At 45.3% G+C, this 18,373-nt stretch overlaps 1 protein-coding gene across 1 annotated transcript in view; it reads right to left on the reverse strand.

The window, feature by feature from the left end:
• Positions 1–3,759: 3,759 nt before the first annotated feature.
• Positions 3,760–18,373, reverse strand: part of LOC142582720 (uncharacterized) — a 46,398-nt gene continuing 31,784 nt past the window's right edge. Inside the window, exons 3-8 of the mRNA XM_075692686.1 lie at positions 12,364–12,499; positions 10,455–10,588; positions 9,781–9,982; positions 8,603–8,736; positions 7,446–7,731; positions 3,760–6,006 (exon numbers count right to left, since the gene is read on the reverse strand). Of these exons, the coding sequence (XP_075548801.1) occupies positions 5,915–6,006; positions 7,446–7,731; positions 8,603–8,736; positions 9,781–9,982; positions 10,455–10,588; positions 12,364–12,499 (984 nt within the window). The 3' untranslated portion in view covers positions 3,760–5,914. The remainder of the gene's footprint in view (positions 6,007–7,445; positions 7,732–8,602; positions 8,737–9,780; positions 9,983–10,454; positions 10,589–12,363; positions 12,500–18,373) is intronic.

Consider the following 18,373-nt stretch of genomic DNA (forward strand, 5'->3'; position numbering starts at 1 on the left):
TACTTCTGCCCTTATATGAATAGCCCATATACCTTCTGTATGTAAGTAAAGTCCGTGAGCCGAATGCAGACTACTTTCTATAGAGTTTATATTCTCTACACGCTGTCTAGAGTAGTCCTCGAACTTAATTGTTGAATCTCCATACAATTATCGTCTTTAGTATGTCAATAAACGCAAGGTGAATTATCTGGCGAGGTGAAGTAGCACTCATTTTGTCTGCAGGTAGTCTACGCACTGTGTAAATCAATTTCCGCAAATAAGGCAGATGCTAAGTTGTTGACGCAAGTAAAGGCCAGCCAGCGATCGACGCGCATATTTTCATGATGTCAGGCGCATATCCTCAGCTGTCGTGACTGGTCAGCATGGTATCACAGGCTACTCACAAGCCATCCTCCTGTACAATGACCTTTATAAAATACATGTTTGACCTACGACCGCTGCAGCTTCTGCAGTACCATACAGTTTGAGAAACGCGAGGTGGAGCAGTTTCTTTCTGCAGCTGATTCGTTTCTAAATCCGGCGAAATCTGCGCACATAATGTAGCACTGCCGTCCACAACTGCGATTTGCTTTCCTTCGCACCCATTCGGCTTAAAGAAGACCGCCTTTCCCTCTTCTCCACGCATTACATGTCCTATGCAATGTATTTTTGTGCGTATTATTTCATATTCCCATCTGAAGTGTTGGGCTATATAGGCATGGCCACCTGGCAGACCTCTCCAAACTAAGGACTCCTTTCTTTCTTTCAGTGCTTTCATTAATTGCCTTTTTTTTTTCGCCCGGACAAGTGGCCACTTTTTCGCGTAATTTTCGCCAGTGCACACTACGCCAGCTTTGCTGCGCAGCTATTGACACGGCGCCCCCCGCAGCCTTCGCAAAATAAACTATAGCCGAAGTGTTTCTGTAAGACAAGAAGCTTTAGGTACTCTATGAGCTCATCCGACACGGAACAGCAGCAATGTCACGAGTAACCGCTGCACTTGTCGCCCTCGCATTTAGTAGTCGCAGTGCTGCCCATTTCCACGGTGACCCTACTAATGGACCATGCGAGGAGCGCGGCAGCCATAGGAAACTGCGTGATCTACGTTGAAAAATAGAACAGAGCGGCCGCCATCGCTTAGTTCGCTGAACCAATTAAGTTCGCAAGAGAGACGTCGTGAACACTACTTTTACTTCGGGACGCACGTGTGCTTAGCTAGGCTCAACACGACCTACACTTGCTACTTCAGCGCTCCTGTTTTCGTTGTTCTCCTTGTCCTGTCCTACAGCGCTGCTTTGTCGCTTGTCCCTATTATCTGCGGAGGCCAATCGCAACGCCTGCCGAGGTAGTCCTTATTTGAAAAAGTTGGTTTCGAAGAAACGACAAAAAGCCAAGCGCGGTCGAAACGACGGCTTGTGATGAAGGAAATAAGCGAGTAGCTCGCACGTGTATCGCGTCAACCGTCGAGCTTATTAGATGCTGAGACATTAAAACTTACGTGGAGCGGACCCGAATGGACTGTTCCTTTAGGGGAAACAAGGTGAAACACGTAAATAACTTTGGCAAGAACTCTTTGGCATTGATTTGCCACATTCGTTATATTTATGCTAGGTGCACTGTCGCCATTATTCAGCGAATGCGTTCTCGAACCACTATCGCTCACGAACTGCGTCATAGATAAGGGGGCACAGTTCGCATTCACAAAGCAGTTCCAGAACTGCTTTCACAAGCACTCATTACGAAAGGAAGGTATTCATTGAATGTTGCGAATGATTTTAAGCGTCGCTGACGCACACTGTGAACGACTTAAGAAATTCTCATACGCTTCGTTTTCTTTTTTGTTCTTAAATGTCAGAACTTTGATTCTGGCCGACCTCTATGTTTTCATAATAAATATATACGTATCCATCCAGCTAAACTGCAGTAATGCGCACGGTATAGAAAAATGGAACGTGCGGTGAACTGGTGCATTGAGAGAGAAAAATAGGGTACTTGCACAGTAACAAAGCACGAAATGTCTTGCCGTTTCGCTGCTGACGCTGTGATAGCCATCATTACCAGTCAATTTTACTTCCACTACAAGGCAAATTAGAAGCCTCTCCCATCGAAGTCCGTCCACTGACTGCATGCCCCATGCTTGGGAATTTCCTAATCTCATCACACCAGCTAATGCTCTGCCACCTCAACTGCCTTTCCCCCTTTTTTTGGCACCAATTCCTCTTAGACAGTCGTGTACCTGCTAAGTAACCTGCACAACCTATTTATAAATCTAACTTTCAACTAGGATGTCAGCTGTACCCGTTCGCTGGCCATACCCGTGGCTCTCCAGCCCACGCCGCCATCTTCCCGTCTCTTAATGCCACGCCAGTCATTTTCATTTCCACCGCTAGTGGCGCTGCCCTTTGTTACTTCTCAAGCTTTATTCTTATCTTGCAAATGTCAGCTCCATAGGTTACTACTGTTATAACGGACTAATTTTGTTTTATTTTGGAAGCACTCAAGGGTAATTAATTCCGAGTCGCAACCCTCTTTTATCCCTCAGATGAGCTGGTGAACAAGAATTCAAGCTGAAATTACGATGATTTTAACTAAAGATTGGACATATATTTATACGTGACATCCGTGAGGCTGAAAAATAGTTACAAACTACAGTCAACGGGTATTTATAAAGCTTCAAAAAAGCCCCACTCTCTACTTTCCTAGTCCCCCACATATGCCTCATCAACAAGAACAGGCAAGACCGTATTTAATCAGCATCGCGAGTACGTCCACTCCATGCACCTCAATGTCGTTCTTACTTCTTAAGTATCGACGTTGCACAACCCCTAATTACGGTGGTTTTAGCCGCTCGTCGGCCTGGAGTAATTAGTAACTGTCAACATGGCGCTCGAGTTCTCCTTGGCGTATTTGAACACATTAGACGCCTTAATCATCCACGCATTTGTTGTTCGTTTAGACGTTTTGTGCACGCATTTGCCATGCGATGAGAAGTTAGAGAGAGACAGAGAGACTTTATTGTTTCAGAAAGAAAGTTCGGGGTCAAAATTTCACCCACTGACGCACGCGCGCTCACACTTTTCCTTTCACCCCACACACAAGCACACACTTGCGCATGCGCACAAACATTACATCGCCGTGCCAGCTTCCCCGCAGCATTGGACTGCTAAGCACGAGTCGCGGGATCGAATCCCGGCCACGGCGGCCGCGCTTTGATGGGGGCGAAATGCGAAAAAACCCGTGTACTTAGATTTAGGTGCACATTAAAGAACACCAGGTGGTCGAAATTTCCGGAGTGCCCCACTATGGCGTGCTTCATTATCAGAAAGTGGTTTCAACACGTAAAACCCCATAATATAATCTATACACAGGGCCCACTGCCTGAAATATTGCAGCCCACGAAAGCACTAGCTGACCATAATCACCATTTTAACAATGCACTGGCTATCTTTTTTGTATCACCGGAAAGTGAGCTTGGAGTTTTTCTGAAGGACCCATTATAGTAGGGGATTGGTGTGTTTGCTTTCTCTCTCTCTCTCTAAACCCACTATAACTGTAAGTGTATGTTGCCAACCATGCACAATATATCTTTCGTATGCCTTGAAACAGCGTATGATTGATGTGAAATTCGAAGCTCACCGTTGCTCACCATTGATTCGAAGCTCAGCGTTGCATCCTGTCGCTTTCATATTTTGCGAATTCTTGGTCGGCTTCATTTTGTACGTAGTTGAAGCAAGCCATCGGCATTCAATTGAGGCCACCAATGAGACCATAAAAGCACTTATCTTTCCTTTATTTACATATGACGGTGAAGTTTTGATACAGATGTGACGCAAGATAGGTGTAGCAGATATCAAAGGAAATTTCGAACAGGTATGCCTACACGCAGTGACTATGTCATCGGGATGTTAACAAATTTCCCGGAACAACAGAAATTCCACTTGGTCAGAAAAGGGTTCCCTTTATAAAACATTCAGAAACGTATGATGGCATGAGAGGTACTCTGCACAAAAGAATGCAAATACCAGCAAAATATCCACTTTCTTAGAATAAAAGTAATACCGATTACTGTAATAACGTTTCATCTTCGCGTGAAATGTATAAATATACATCAGACAGTTTATCGCTTCATGTTTACTTTAGTTTTTGGACAGTTGCGTATGTTAAATGTAAACAGCAGATGTAATAACAAATGTTGCTCGTATATGTGGGTAACTGCTGGTAGTCAGCACAACTGTGTTTAAACCTTTAAGCACATATATACAGATAGAACGGCAAGTGTAAGAAACCACTCAACTACGACTCTACAAATTGAAGACAGTGTAATTGTGGGTCCTGTATTTAGGTATCCAAAAAGTTTTAGATAGTACTGCAAACAATTTGGGTGATTTTCGCTTATATCAGCCACATTTTACAATATCGGCTTCTGTTGCTGGGAGCAGGTGAGACCAACGGAGACTGATATAGCATCTCAATGTAGAGCAATTTAAGTGGCTTGCACTTTCGTCTTGCGTCTTGCGTCTTGTCGTCTACAACGACACAGCGTATAGAACATTCGGCTGTAGCGGATGAAAGTTGACTGTGCACGAACATATGTAGCTTTTAAAGGAAGAATAGCTGACTGGAACAGTGCTTTCCGCTGACAGCTTTAAATATTGAAAGTTAGCAACATGCTACAATGAGCAGCCGTTAACTTTTAGGAAATTTTCCTAAAGGAAGTATGGATGAACTTTGCCACGTTTGCGAACTTCACGCTTAGACGCAGTAGCAGCATTGAGCAGCTCCGTACTCTTAATACCCAAAAGTTTAATAATAATAATAATATTTGGGGTTTTACGTGCCAAAACCACTTTCTGATTATGAGGCACGCCGTAGTGGAGGACTCCGGAAATTTTGACCACCTGGGGTTCTTTAACGTGCGCCTAAATCTAAGCACACGGGTGTTTTCGCATTTCGCCCCCATCGAAATGCGGCCGCCGTGGCCGGGATTCGATCCCGCGACATCGTGCTCAGCAGCCCAACACCATAGCCACTGAGCAACCACGGCGTGTACTCAAAACTTTGTTAATGCGAAAGCGTCAAATGGCCCATTGAGCGAAAATGTCGGCGGCCTCTGTAGCAGCGAAACTTTGCATTGGTTGCGACACCACCTAACGAGCGCTCCTTGCGCGCACCTGACGCCGGCTCTCGCTTGCTGGCTCGGGCCTCGAAGGAGCAGAGCGGGCGAAAGCGAACACCTGCTGCCGCCGCTTTGCGTGTGGGGAGAGGTCACCGCTGCGACGCCACGTCACCGTCGCTTTCGCTCTCGGAAGCCTGTAGAACGCAAGCTCTCACCTGCGTTCTAACTGCGCCTCGGTAAGGCCAAATCAAAATGCGTCAAGCGTCTCAACGCGCTGGTTTGCCCGCGAGGAGTTCATAACTCGAAGAACCGCTCAGCAGCATTCAATTGGACATTAATGCTTTCGCATTCACAACTCGTAAGAAGTTCTTAGTTGTCCTCGGATTCAGTAACACTTTTCATTTCATTCATTTATTCTATGAATGTAAAGCGCACTACGAGTCCATTAAGCTACAAACAGGACTTTCCCTTTTATTATCAAATGTGGAAATAGTAATGCTGTTCATATGGAACTCTTATGTAAAAGACTACATCTGCGAACACGACAGCTCGCGAACGATACGTCAAGATGAGCGATATATTGCGCATAAAATTTGCTTTGTTCGTCAGCCATCTTCGCGAAGAGGTAGAAAGGCACTGAATTACATACACAACATTGTTCCGGTCCAGCGTCGTGTCGCACACGTTATCGACGCCAGAAATTGTTATCATGCGTGGTAGCTGAATTTCTTGCTTGCCGCGATCGATGCTGATGGAAAGCCAGATAACGTCTTGACAGCAGCGTACACAGGGTGCGAAGTCGGCTCTTCGTCTCCATGCTCATCGTGCACACATCACGAATAACGTGACTGCACAGCTTTGGACGATCCAGGCCACGGCCAGCCGTCTGGATGATCCACTGCTGTCCAGTGCTGAAAATAGATAGTCCAGAACATCAGAAATGTTCTATGAAGACTGCAACTACACTAGATAGCGGAAAGAAAGCAACTGAGAGTAAACTGTGAAATGGAGAGGGAATTGTGAACCGAGAAAGAAAGGGAGGTTAAATGGAAAAGCGGCCGGTTTACTTACCCGACAAAGGAAAAGAGGAGAGCTTATAATTGAAAAAGGAATAGAGAGAGAGAGAGAGAGAGAGAGAGAGAGAGAGAGAGAGCTCTATCTGAGGTAGTGACTGGGTTTTCAGCGGCCCTCTGTCCAGAGCCTGGTCACTGGCGAATCTCGTCAAGACCAACTCAACGAAGTACGCCAGATACTCTTATCTTCCGGTGTGGTTGCTTGATTGAGTCAGCCACTCGGCATTTGGGGGTGGAGTGAGGTGGGAGATAGGGGGGAGGGGTGCCAGCGACGGCTCACATTCCCAGAGTATGTGTGGCGAGTCAGAGAGAGAGAGAGAGGAAGAGAGAAACGGTGGGAAAGGCAGGGAGGTTAACAGGAAGAGGTTCTGGTTTGCTATCCTGCACTAGGGTAAGGGCAAGGGGAAGTGTCAGAGTATTCATCGCAGTTAATACTCTGACACGCCACACTTACTTAGTGGCATTGCGTTCGAGAGTCATTGACAATACCCCATATAATATGGAGTCGAGCCGGTTTTGGTAAACTGTTTCTCTGTGCTTGTCTGATTAATTACCCCTGGCTTCAGTTTATTTGCTACTGATCTTGGGAAATCTCCCACTATCTTCTTAGTAAGAGCATAAGTGGTTACAAGGTCGTCTGGTTTGGGTTAGGGATGTCAGGCGCCCGCTGGAAAAAATCGATAAGCTTCTCTGAACACATTCCGTACAAGGAACGTGTCATGTGGTCAAAGGTGACCACCCAAGACAGTCGATATCAAAAGAACGCAACTGCCTCTTAGGAGCCTCGCATTCTGAAATGCACGGCGAAAAACTCACAGACACTACATCGTCCTTGGCGGAGGCTGGCGCATGGCCTGCTTCATTGTTAGTGGCAGCAGCTTCACAAGCATCGCTATGGGTTTGCCACTGTCTCGTCGGCGCTCAAGTTCGGCACGGAGACCTTCTTTCTCTATTTTCTGCACCGACACTGGGGTAAAGGGAAGAGAAATTCTCAAGCTTTCAGCGAGATACGCAGGCTTCAGTGTACACTGTTCAAGAAGGTGCTTCCGAAAAGGACTTTGTCGTCATCCGTAGGGCAAACATCTGGCGGAACGAAGACGTTTGTGCGGACGCTGCGGTAAATTCTTTTTAATAATGTTTAGGTGTCCTTTGTATTGCTTCGCCCCATGTTTTTAAAATGCTCATTATCGTTTATTTTGAGCTATCAGTTAATCTGGACCAGTACAAGCAAGCGCGCGATGCTGTGAGTTAATGGAAAGCAGCAACAAAGAACACACCTGCAGCGCCGTAATGCTCCGAGACGTGGAGTCCCGACGAGTGGTGGCTTCTGGTGCCGAGCATGAACTCCTTCTCCGAGTAGGCGTTGTCCCTCGGCGAGGCGGAAGATGACGTCACCGGCGGCGGTCCCCTGCCGGCGTTCTGGAGCGTGGCCGTGCATTTGATGCGCATCTCGTCGCGCACGAAGTGTCCGGGCCGCACCGTGAAATGCAGGCCCAGCGACGTCACTTGGCCGCCGGACTCTAACCGCCGGAGTGGGTAGTGGACCAGGTACCGGTTCGACACCTGCGCTGCCCCAGTTATCGGTCTTGCAAGTCACGTGACGGGGCCTAACGATTCGAAGAAAGTTACTGAATCGATCGAGCTCAACCAATCGACTTTCGTTCCTTTCCTGCGACAATGTCGACAAGGACGACGATGCGCAGCATCGTCAGAGCCACGCGGTAGTTGTATATGTATGGGTGGCCTTTTGGGCCTCGAGATAAGAGATTTTCGAAAAACAGGTAGGCATTTTTCAGGCGTGCTATCGTTCACAGTATGTGTCTTTCTCGTATATTGTCCGGTGTGAATAATTTGAAAAATGAATAAGCAAAACCTTTTTCAGCATAGCGCCATAGCATTATTTTTATTATTTTCTTTTTCAATAAACGAGAACTAAGCGCTGAGATGATAACGCAATGAAAGCATCGGGTCGTTAGATGCAGCCTTTTGCATATTTCAAGGGTCAACTTAGATGTTTTGCGCGACTGTCAACGTTTTGTTTCATTTTTTTTTTGCTCACGTCCCAGTTTTTCTGCTAGTGAGACGGTGTGTGCGAAAGCAGGCGGCACCCAGCCTCTCCCGTTTTACCTCGGGTAAACATGCCCTAACTCAACATAACTGTTACTTGAATAGCATATCTTGCAGCGCCTACGTTATGACTTCTTTGAGCCAGCTTTCTTTTTTTTTTTTTTTTTGCCCCATCCAGTCTCTCTTGAACCAAACGCCAATAGCCTAACAGCAACGTATTTTGCAGTTTAAATGAAAACTGAAGGAACTTTGCGGGAAACTTAATACATAACTTGATTTCTTGTCCTACATTTGCTTTTTATCTTCTCTTTCTCTCTCTTTTAACTAGTCTAACGTGAAACGAATTAACCAAGTCAGAGCAACGTGCCTCTTGGTCGTTGAGGTGCCACTGTAGGTCGACGGGGCGTCCGTAGCGGGAGTAGCTGCAGGTCACGTTGACCATGTCACCGACATGGTAGCTCGCTTGGGCGCCAGTGATAGAAGGCTTGTCGTCTTCCGAGGCTGGGGAAACAATTTCAGCAACAGATTCTGGTAACAGCGTGCATGAGGGGGCGCGCTTAAAACTCCCGCGGCAAGAAAGAAAACCACTGTCACGCATGTCGCAAAGTGCTGCTTTATTTTGTTTATCCCCGGATGTTTTCGTAGCATGACCAAGTGGCACTTCATAGTAGGAATTGTGACTTTTCTCGTAACGTATTCGTTCAACGAATACAAAACAAAATAAACACGTGTCCTTCATAGCACCGTCGAAGTGATTACATAGCGGGGCTGGAGGTTTAGAAAAAAAAAAAACAAGCATGTAGTAGGAAGAAGCATATAGCAGGAACAAGAATATAGTAGGAACAAATTCTAAACTCTATGCCTCGCCGGCACATTAACTGCAGCTAGCCTAATCTCCGATTGGCCGTACACATCTTCGACATAATCGCAGCAACTAATGCTGCATGCTAATGCCCTTGGCAGTACGTACTGAAGAGAAACGAAAAGAAAATTCATAGAGCTCAAACTTTTCTATTTCTACCAATGAATAATCGGTAACTCGTGGTGAAATGTTATTTTTTTGATGCGAGAGCTTTCGTGCCCACTGCGAAAGTATTCCGCGGGGCCCTTCGCGCTGTTTGCATAGCAAGTCTGCGATAGACGTTAGTTATTATTGCGCTTGCTTCCCCGTTAACACATGCTACTCCCAATCGAAACCAAGAACGACACTACACAAGTTTTAATGAAATATGCTTAAGAATCTTTGAACAACCCCATCTTGTTCAGAAACTTGGAAAGAAGACGACAATTCCGAATTTTAGGTCAAAAAGTTTGTAGCATTAAGTGGAGATAAGAAATACAGAATGCCGGTGTCTATGTTTGTGAGTTTGTTTGCTTGCTTTCTTGCTGGCTTTCAACGTGACATCCATCTCCATGTCTCTACGCCCTCTGCCGGAAGACCAGTAGAAAGTTAAGTCCTCTGAGGAAGACCAGTAGTGGTTGTCGCGGGTTGTCTGACCGCGGAAACTAAGTTCATATACGATCAGCGGTCGTCCAAACGCGTACCGGTGCGCTTGGCGTCAGCCGCTGCCACGATCTCCTCGCTGGACAGCGAGTACGCGCCGGACACTGTAGCGGTGCACTTGAGCTTCATGGTGCCGTAGGTGAAGTGTTGGGGCTCGGCCGTGAAGGTCAAGCCTAACGACGAGTGGTACAAGTGGTCCTGGTCGCGGAAGATTGGGTACATCCTCTCGTATTCGGGAGGAATCTGTACAGACCGAAGAGCGGAAATTAAACGAAGTAAATTAAGGCGAAGCGCAATTATCGTGGTAATTTAAGCTATACGTTCTCGCTATTTCGCTCGGCTATAAACGATAAGTTAGAGTTCATGAAAATTTTTGCTGTCGACCGAGAATAACCAAAGCATTAAAACCGCCGCACTTGCGGAAGCACTGCATTTGAACTGCTAAGCATTAGTTACCACACAAAAACATTAAATCATTAGTCTTTATAGAGATTACCGTAACATGTAAACGTGCGCGCTCAAATTAGCCTTTTTTAAGATGCCAAGGCAAACTGTAGGCAAAATTCTAGTCATTTCCTGCCACGTTAACGAAGTCGTTGCGATATTCACTGCGAGAATATGACTGTGGCTATTCGAGTTTGATTACAGTATATTCGTTGGTTTCGCAGTGTGACATCCGAGGCAATGCCCTTTTCGCAAGAGAAACGACGCTTACCTGCTCACCGTTGATGTACCACATCAGGACAGCTGGTGGCTTTGTGGCGCTTGCGTAGCACGTGACATTCACCATGTCTCCGATCCTATAGTGGGGCTTGGTACCGCGAATCACGGGGCCTTTTTTGGGCAGCACTACAATGGAGGGAGAACTAGATAAATAAACTCAGGTGGTGGTGATGATGTTGCTACAGGCGAGGTTAGCCTGGCAGACATGGCCGATAATTGCTCCTCCTGAGCGCCTCTTTCCTCGCCAAATATTCACCGAAAGGTGTGATAGACATTTGTCTCCTATTTTCGCGTAATTGCATGAAAGCAAACTGTGGTACAAATCGAGCTGTATCATCTGTCCACCAGAAATAACCAATTAAATAACACCTTTGCTCTCAACCAGAGATAGCAGAAGAATGTATTCTTGTTTAGAAACAACTCCCCAGTGTGCAAAGCAGCACACCTAACTTATTGAGGGTATCAATACTTTGACATCACAGGTTTGTATTTAGGAGCGCCGACACACTGTGCGCACAGTCAAGGTTTGCATGGTTCAACGTAATCACAGGGGACTGTGCTACGCAAAGGGGCGTCTGTAAGGTGCAAGCAGTAGTTACGAATGCGCTCACTCCTAACTAAATTTTCATAATCCGCCATAACAAAGCAATTTCGCAAACCCGATTTCAATTTTAATATTCGACAAAACGCACGCCGTCCGAAGGTGAGCGTTGCTGCAATAATTACGTCCGCAAGCTCGTTTACGCATACACGTCATGAAGAAAACAGCGGCAGTGTCACCGCGTACTTGCCACATCACACGTTGCATCACATGCTCGCACGCTGTGATCACTAATTCATTTCTAGATCTCGTAGTTCAATAGTTGAGCAATGGATAATGTATATACTGTGAGTTTTTTAGAATAATCGAGCACACAAAATGTTCTCACACTGGCCACCTCGCTCACTCCTGTAATGGTCTTTGGAAAAAAATGCGAGGGCACCTAAGCACTTCTTATGAGTTGTGAATGCGAATTAATGTCCTATTGAACGCTACTGAGTCGTCCTTCGAGTTTTGCGCTGCCAGTAATGTACCGTAGCAGTACGTGCTGCCCGAGCCATCAAGCAGCAGCAGCCTGCGGTGCCAACATACGCTGCATGCCACCGACGCCCTGCGCGATGATAGACTGAGCAAGCGGCAGCGGCCTACAATGCCGGCAGGCGCGCTCAGCAGCTCAGCCCAGTAGAGGTGAGAGAGAGAGAGAGAGAGAGAGATATGCTGCGGACCACGCATCAGCTTCCGAGAGCGAGACGACGGCACCGCGCACGCGCGTCACGCGACTGCCTCGCCGACGACAAGCCGCCTCGCTCCGCGGCGTTGCGCCACCGTATCTGCTCCGTCGAGACGCGCTGGTGACGTGGCGTCGCGGCGATACACTCTCCCCTCACGCAAAATCATTTCGCTTGCTCTGTTCCGTCAAGGTGTGGCCGTGACGCAGCGTCGCTTCCAGTGGAAATTTACGTGCGTTTCGCTGTTGCAGACGCCGGCATTTTCGCTCAATGCGTCATTTGATTCTTTCGCATCGAAAAATAAGTCCTATATGGCAAATAAAAGGCTACTTGACTATACTATTTGAAGCATGATTAAGGCACCATATGACGGGGAGTTGTGGTATAGAAAATTTGCCGATGACGACCATTCACGCATTGAACCATGAAAATACCCATTCATATTCAGCAAATGCCCATTCCTACAAGCTATCCACGAAACGCCGACGCAGATCGTAAATATCGCAGTTTGCCTGCTTGCTACCTGTCCACGTCTTTTCGCTCTTTGTCCCTGAAACTACTATATACGAGTTTCGCACAGTCTCACTCCCTGTGCAGTGTGATCTTGTAGTACCGCGTCGCTGGACGCTCACCGTAGACCTTGAGCTCCTTCTCCGACCGGACGGTCTGAAAGGAGGGCGCGTCGGCCGACACCTCGCACGCGTAGTGGCCCTCGGTCTTCAGGTCCGTCTCCGTCATGTAGAGGCTGCCCACAGAGCTCCGGCTGACCTGTCCGATAGTAGCGGCAGTAATGAATAAATAAAAATGAAAAAAAAAGTTTGAAAATTACTGCTTGCTGCATGCACTGCAACTGCCTAGCTGCGTCCGCTGACACCAGAATGGCAGTCAGCAATCGGGGTGGGCTTGAAAGGAAGGGAGAGAGATGATAGAGTAAAATGCAGGTAACTGGTTAGATAATGCACGATGTGGCAAACAAACAAACAAACAAACAAACAAACAAACAAACAAACAAACAAACAAATAAATAAATAAATAAATAAATAAATAAATAAATAAATAAATAAATAAATAAATAAATAAATAAATAAATAAATAAATTCGACTATGTTATTATGAAAAAAACATAGTTCGCTTCAGCTGCCCCTTCGGCGAAGTGCAGAACAGCTCATCTGCATTCAAGAGAATACAGAAATAAATACTACATTTTAGGGGTGCGCGATTATTGATTTTTGAGACCGAGTCGAATACGAATCGAATAGTGCCAGAAGCGAATCAAATCAAATCGAATATCGCATACTCTTCGAATATTTTTCGCATAATGAATAGTCGTTAATAGAATTATTATAAAACGATGTTCACATACCAGTCTTCTTCAAATTAGCAATTTTCCTTCATTACGTGGTACAATATGATGCGTTGCTTATTAAAAGCACAAGTGAAGCATTAGGAGCAATCAAGTAGTTTCTTCGCATGCACAGGATTTTTCAAAGAGAACAAATAATCGCTTTACAGCCTGTAAAGTAAGGCTACCTAAGCGATGTAACCTGTTCCACCGCTCAAGGCGCTCATGTTTTATGTCTATGTTATGCCCGCGGGGATGATAACTTACCGTACTATTGCTCGAATTTTGTGTTTATTTGGGCGCAGTGGACATTTCGAATTGTTCGAAAAGTATTCGAAAACTCTTCGCTTTTTCGAATAGTGATTATTAGATTCCAAGACCGAATCGAATAGGACACTATTATATTTATTATTTGGAAGTTTCAAATACTCGCACACCCCTACTATATTTGTCAAATGAAAGAGAATTGAGATCACTAAAGGTTTGAACAAGGATTTTCACATGTAAGAAACGAGGAGCAAAAAAAAAGAGAGAGCTAGAATAGACAGAGAGAGAGAGAGAGAGACGAGCGAATGGTCGGCAATGGTTTGCGCGTCTGTGACATATTTGAAAAATTGTTTTTTTAACGATCTTCCAGCGACCACTTGTTGCTATAATTTAGGTTTGGTTCAAACACTACAAATGTGACTAAATTGCCTAAGGCCTTGCCTACTGAACATTTTATTCCGTATCACAGATATATCAACACGCAAATTCGAGTTGGGTCTGCGCTAAAGTTTTCTCTTAACAAAATTGGACGAATGTGGGGCAAAATTATCTGCCAGATGTTGGGAGCATAGGGCGTTTAGTTCTAGAGCAGAGCTTCCCACACTTGTCTCTTGTTTTAAACGCCTGGATTGCTACGTGGCATAACGTCGGAATGAAATTACATTAAGCATGGAGGCCTGCCTGATGCAGATACTGCAAAAGCGACTAATAAAATCTATTTTCGAGAGCCATCGTTAATAGTTTTCAGCTTGGTCACTTCTCGACTTCACACCCCTAAGCGCACTTTTGTCTACTGTCTTTCTCCCAGAGTACGTCCAAAATAGATGGCGGGAAGAATCTGCCGCAGATTCAAGAACGGAGCACTTCAGACACTACTGCACTTGTTTTCCATTACGTTATAAAAGGGCTGCCGTGGAAAGACTAAGCTAGAAAAGAACTCGGCCATACCCCTTCTCCCCAACTTCAATACAACGTCTCGTATGTTTCTTTAACCACATCCTGCTTCACATTTACACAGCAGCTAATAAACTCATAACGTGTTACGTCGGCAGATAACAGTACTTTTCACGCGCATGCTGAAATACTTACACTCAACGAAAGCCTTCTATGATCTATGAAAACTGGCTGAATATCTTGTGCCGCCGCGAACGTGACTGCGGTATCGCGTTTGCATCCTTCGCTCTCCAGACTAAGATCTAAAAGCTGGAATTCCTGATTTTTCTTCTTTGTATTTGTCCTCCCACATGTCATGTGCTGCTTTCGCCCATGAGACTATGCGCATGCAGATCTCTCCTTCTGCTATGCACATTTGCAGGTCCTGACATGCTACCTTCGCTTGTATGCGCAGCGGTGTTGCATGCGCAGCCATTGCCACTGTTTCATGTCTTTCGTATTCCAGAATCGTCGTCTACAAAATGGCTTCCTTTACTTGGCTTGTGTTTTTCCTTTAGACAATGTACTTTCAAAGAAAGAATGAGAAAGAAGTAAAGAAATAAATAAATAATAAAAATAAATAAATAGAAAGAAAGAAAGAAAGAAAGAAAGAAAGAAAGAAAGAAAGAAAGAAAGAAAGAAAGAAAGAAAGAAAGAAAGAAAGAAAGAAAGAACTACTGTTTCAAATGTGTCAGCCCCCAGTTGTTTTCCATCACCAACATTTATGCAAAAATACGAAGCACCATTGAAAAGAAAGTACAAGGGTACATCTAGAGACGCCACGGGCGCACTTTAGATGTATCTTCGACAGGCTCCTGTGATTTTGTTCTGCCTAAGAGAGCTAACACAAAGCAACACCGTAGAGCTGGGGCCCTTGGAAACTAATACAGAAATAAAGAAAAAACCTAACGCATTCAGGAGCAAACGCTGCAAAAGAGGAACGTCCATGATTTGAACGTTGAGAGTATAAACGAACACTACGGGCTTCAAAAAAAAAAAAAAAAAAGATGAACAATTAACATGTATTTCAAAACACGTGCATTCCGGGGCCAGCTATGTAATAGCGATAATAAAGGTGCCTCGCTCGGGCACTTTCACGCCGCCACACAGTATACGACCACATCCGTGTGTACAACAAAGGAGACGAGCAATGAGCGGGCTCGAGATTTACGCTTCTTCGCTTCCTGCGCGGCGAACAATGCGGACGAGTCCGGCCCATTCGCTTCCTTTGATCCTCCTGCACAGGGAGGAAGCGTGGGCGCCCGAATGCGCGAGCCAGAGCTCCGACTCGGAGTGCCGCGGCCACGGGGAACAAAGGGAGGAAACGCCAAAGGGTCTGAACACCGGGAACGCAAAGCACGCGGCGCCGGGATGCGGGTGCCGACGGACCATCTGCTATAGGGAGCGCGGAGCGAGATGCTGCGTTGCTGGCCCTCGCCAGTCGTCGCGGGCTGTGAAGGTAAAGTAAGGAGCGGGGACGTTTATAACGTGCCGAGGCTCTTTCGCACTGACACGGCTCGGCTTGGTACAGTCCGCAATAAAAGAGTGCAGTGAGTTGGTTATTGAATTGAAGGAAATGCAAAAATGGTTCGAAACCTCTTGGCACGCCGGCAGCAATGCAAAATTGATTGTAGCACTTTCTTAAAACATTTCTGTGGCGTGGTTTTCCTAGTGCCGTAGTTTTAAATGGCTGTGCCATTTGGCCCCTGTGTCTGTTATGTAGTCTTCAATATCTTACAACTACAGGCGTCCACCAGTGCTGTTGGGGCAGCGCACGCAGTCGAAGCGTCAACCACACATTTTCCAAACGAAGTATACGTAAGTTATGTCAAGGTGTTATTGCTTCTGCATTTACCACTACTTCTCTACCGCTGCAGTCGATATTTGCCATTCAGCCGAAGGTTTCTACACTCCAGTGCTAACTTCAGCGTTGGCCAGGAACATATGAAAAAAAAAAAAAAGAAATGCAGAGAGCACATTGTGACAACTGCTTCAGGTATAGCAGCAATTGTATTTATTTATTTATTTATTTATTTATTTATTTATTTATTTATTTATTTATTTATTTATTTTATTTTTCATAACGGACAATATAAAGCCTGATGCAGGGGGAGAAGCTAGAGGCAGTTGGTGCCTGACGAGGCCTCTGACCCTATACACAGTCCGGAGCAATGCAGTTAAAGAACATTGGAAAGAAAATTGCGCTGAACAAGAGAAGATATGTAACGCGACATTTTACCCTGTCCTAGGGTTACGAGAACCTGTCACTTGTACAGTAGCCGACACAACAGATCATACATTGCATGACACTATCTAAATATTAGGAGATTATGAAGATAAGGTCTAGGCATGTGAATATTGTAGAGAGAGATGCAATCTTTATTAATATGCCGCAGTTGTTGGCCTTGCTGATCAACTATATATACGAATACAAATATAGAAACAACACACTATTTACAACTATAGCATGCGCAAGGAAGAGAAATGCCACTCCGCAATCGCCTTGCCCGAAATGACTTGAAGTATAATATGACGTACTAGATAAATTCACGCCGTGTCTGGTAGTAGTCCGAAGAAAGAATAGCCTGAAATCTGGCGACAAATGCGCAGACTGACAAATTTGCGACACATGAAAATAAAACCTTGTAACATTGTGTTCTAAATCTGGAATCTGGCCTTTTTCGTCGCAATGAACGGAAATAATAGTCTTACAAAAGAAATAAAATAAATGTCGAGAACTGAGTAGGGGTGTTTTCAGGTCTGGAGAGAGAAAATTGCTTTTTCAGTCATCGCCTCGGAGCCATAATCGAAACACGATGCCTCAATGCTGTTCCGGATTGGGGAAAAAGAACTTGCGTTCAGGGTTGCAAATATTAAAGCAACAAAACAAGCATTAAGAGAACCTCGGAGCTTGTGCCGGAAAAGAATAATAAGAGAAATCCGGGATATCGCGCTGTTAGCTCACAGTAGCACGGTGCTCTCATCAGTGCCTTGTTTATCTTCGATGCTTGTTCGACGACTGGCCCCTGAGTTCGTCTGAAAGAATAACATCGGACGAACGCTGCAGCAAGGTAGTGGTAAACGGCTAAGGAAACGACCCTTTTCGTTGAAGTACGACGTATACAGAATGAAGCACGATTTACTTTAGGATATAACTTCCACGAAGCATTTCTGTTTTCGGAGCTCTCACTGCCTTGGACCCTATTTTGGGAGTCTTCTCTTTATCCTTTTACGTTCATTTCAGAAAATTTGATCAAGGCAAAGGCTAGTCACCTTGAGAAAATTCTGGCACATCTTTCTCCCTCCATCTTCTTCAGCTGTTCTAGCCTCTTCAGTTCCTCAAGTCAACTTACAATCTCAGTGTACAGTGAAAAAAAAAAGATAGTAAACCGCGATCTTAGGCATTTGAAATTTCTTGCAACAGTCGTTATCGTGATGCCCCAAACTCTTCCCGCATTTGTGCTCAATTGCGGCCTCAGAACGATGCTGTCTGTTGGAAATAATTATCTGTCCGTCGGCTCGCCACTGCACATTACCACCTACTGGACTTCAGTAGATGTGGGCACCCGTACCCGTGTACTTAATAATGTGCTCACTCATGGCGTGAGATAAATTCTTGAATGACACTACAACTCAACCACAGCGTATATAATGTGGCACATTGTTAGAGGGAGCCCGCCGTTGTGGGTCACTCGCTTTGCTAGCACTTCAGCTAGAAGTGGCAGCTGAAGCTATACAATCATACTAAACGTGTGCGTAGAAAGATACTAGCGCTGTTAACCTCAATTAGGTCCGTCTGCCAGAAAGCCGGACACTTTTACACTTGTCAGAGCAAAAAAAAAAAAAAAGCACATGTTTTACACTCATGCATTCTTTGAACGACTGTAAAATACGGGACGCGATGCGCTGAAACTTCATGCGAGTATAACGTATGAATACACCAATGGACGTCGATAAGAAACAGTAGTGTGCCACTTCTGATGCGCATATATGCATTATTTTTTCCCCTTTTATTTTGTTTTCTGAGTCATGGTCTACAAAGTGGCAGAGGTAAAAAGCGACAATGCCTCCGTCCCCTTTACACAAATACACAGCGATTA

Source organism: Dermacentor variabilis, chromosome 5 (assembly GCF_050947875.1).
Source record: "Dermacentor variabilis isolate Ectoservices chromosome 5, ASM5094787v1, whole genome shotgun sequence".
Lineage (NCBI taxonomy): Eukaryota > Metazoa > Arthropoda > Arachnida > Ixodida > Ixodidae > Dermacentor > Dermacentor variabilis.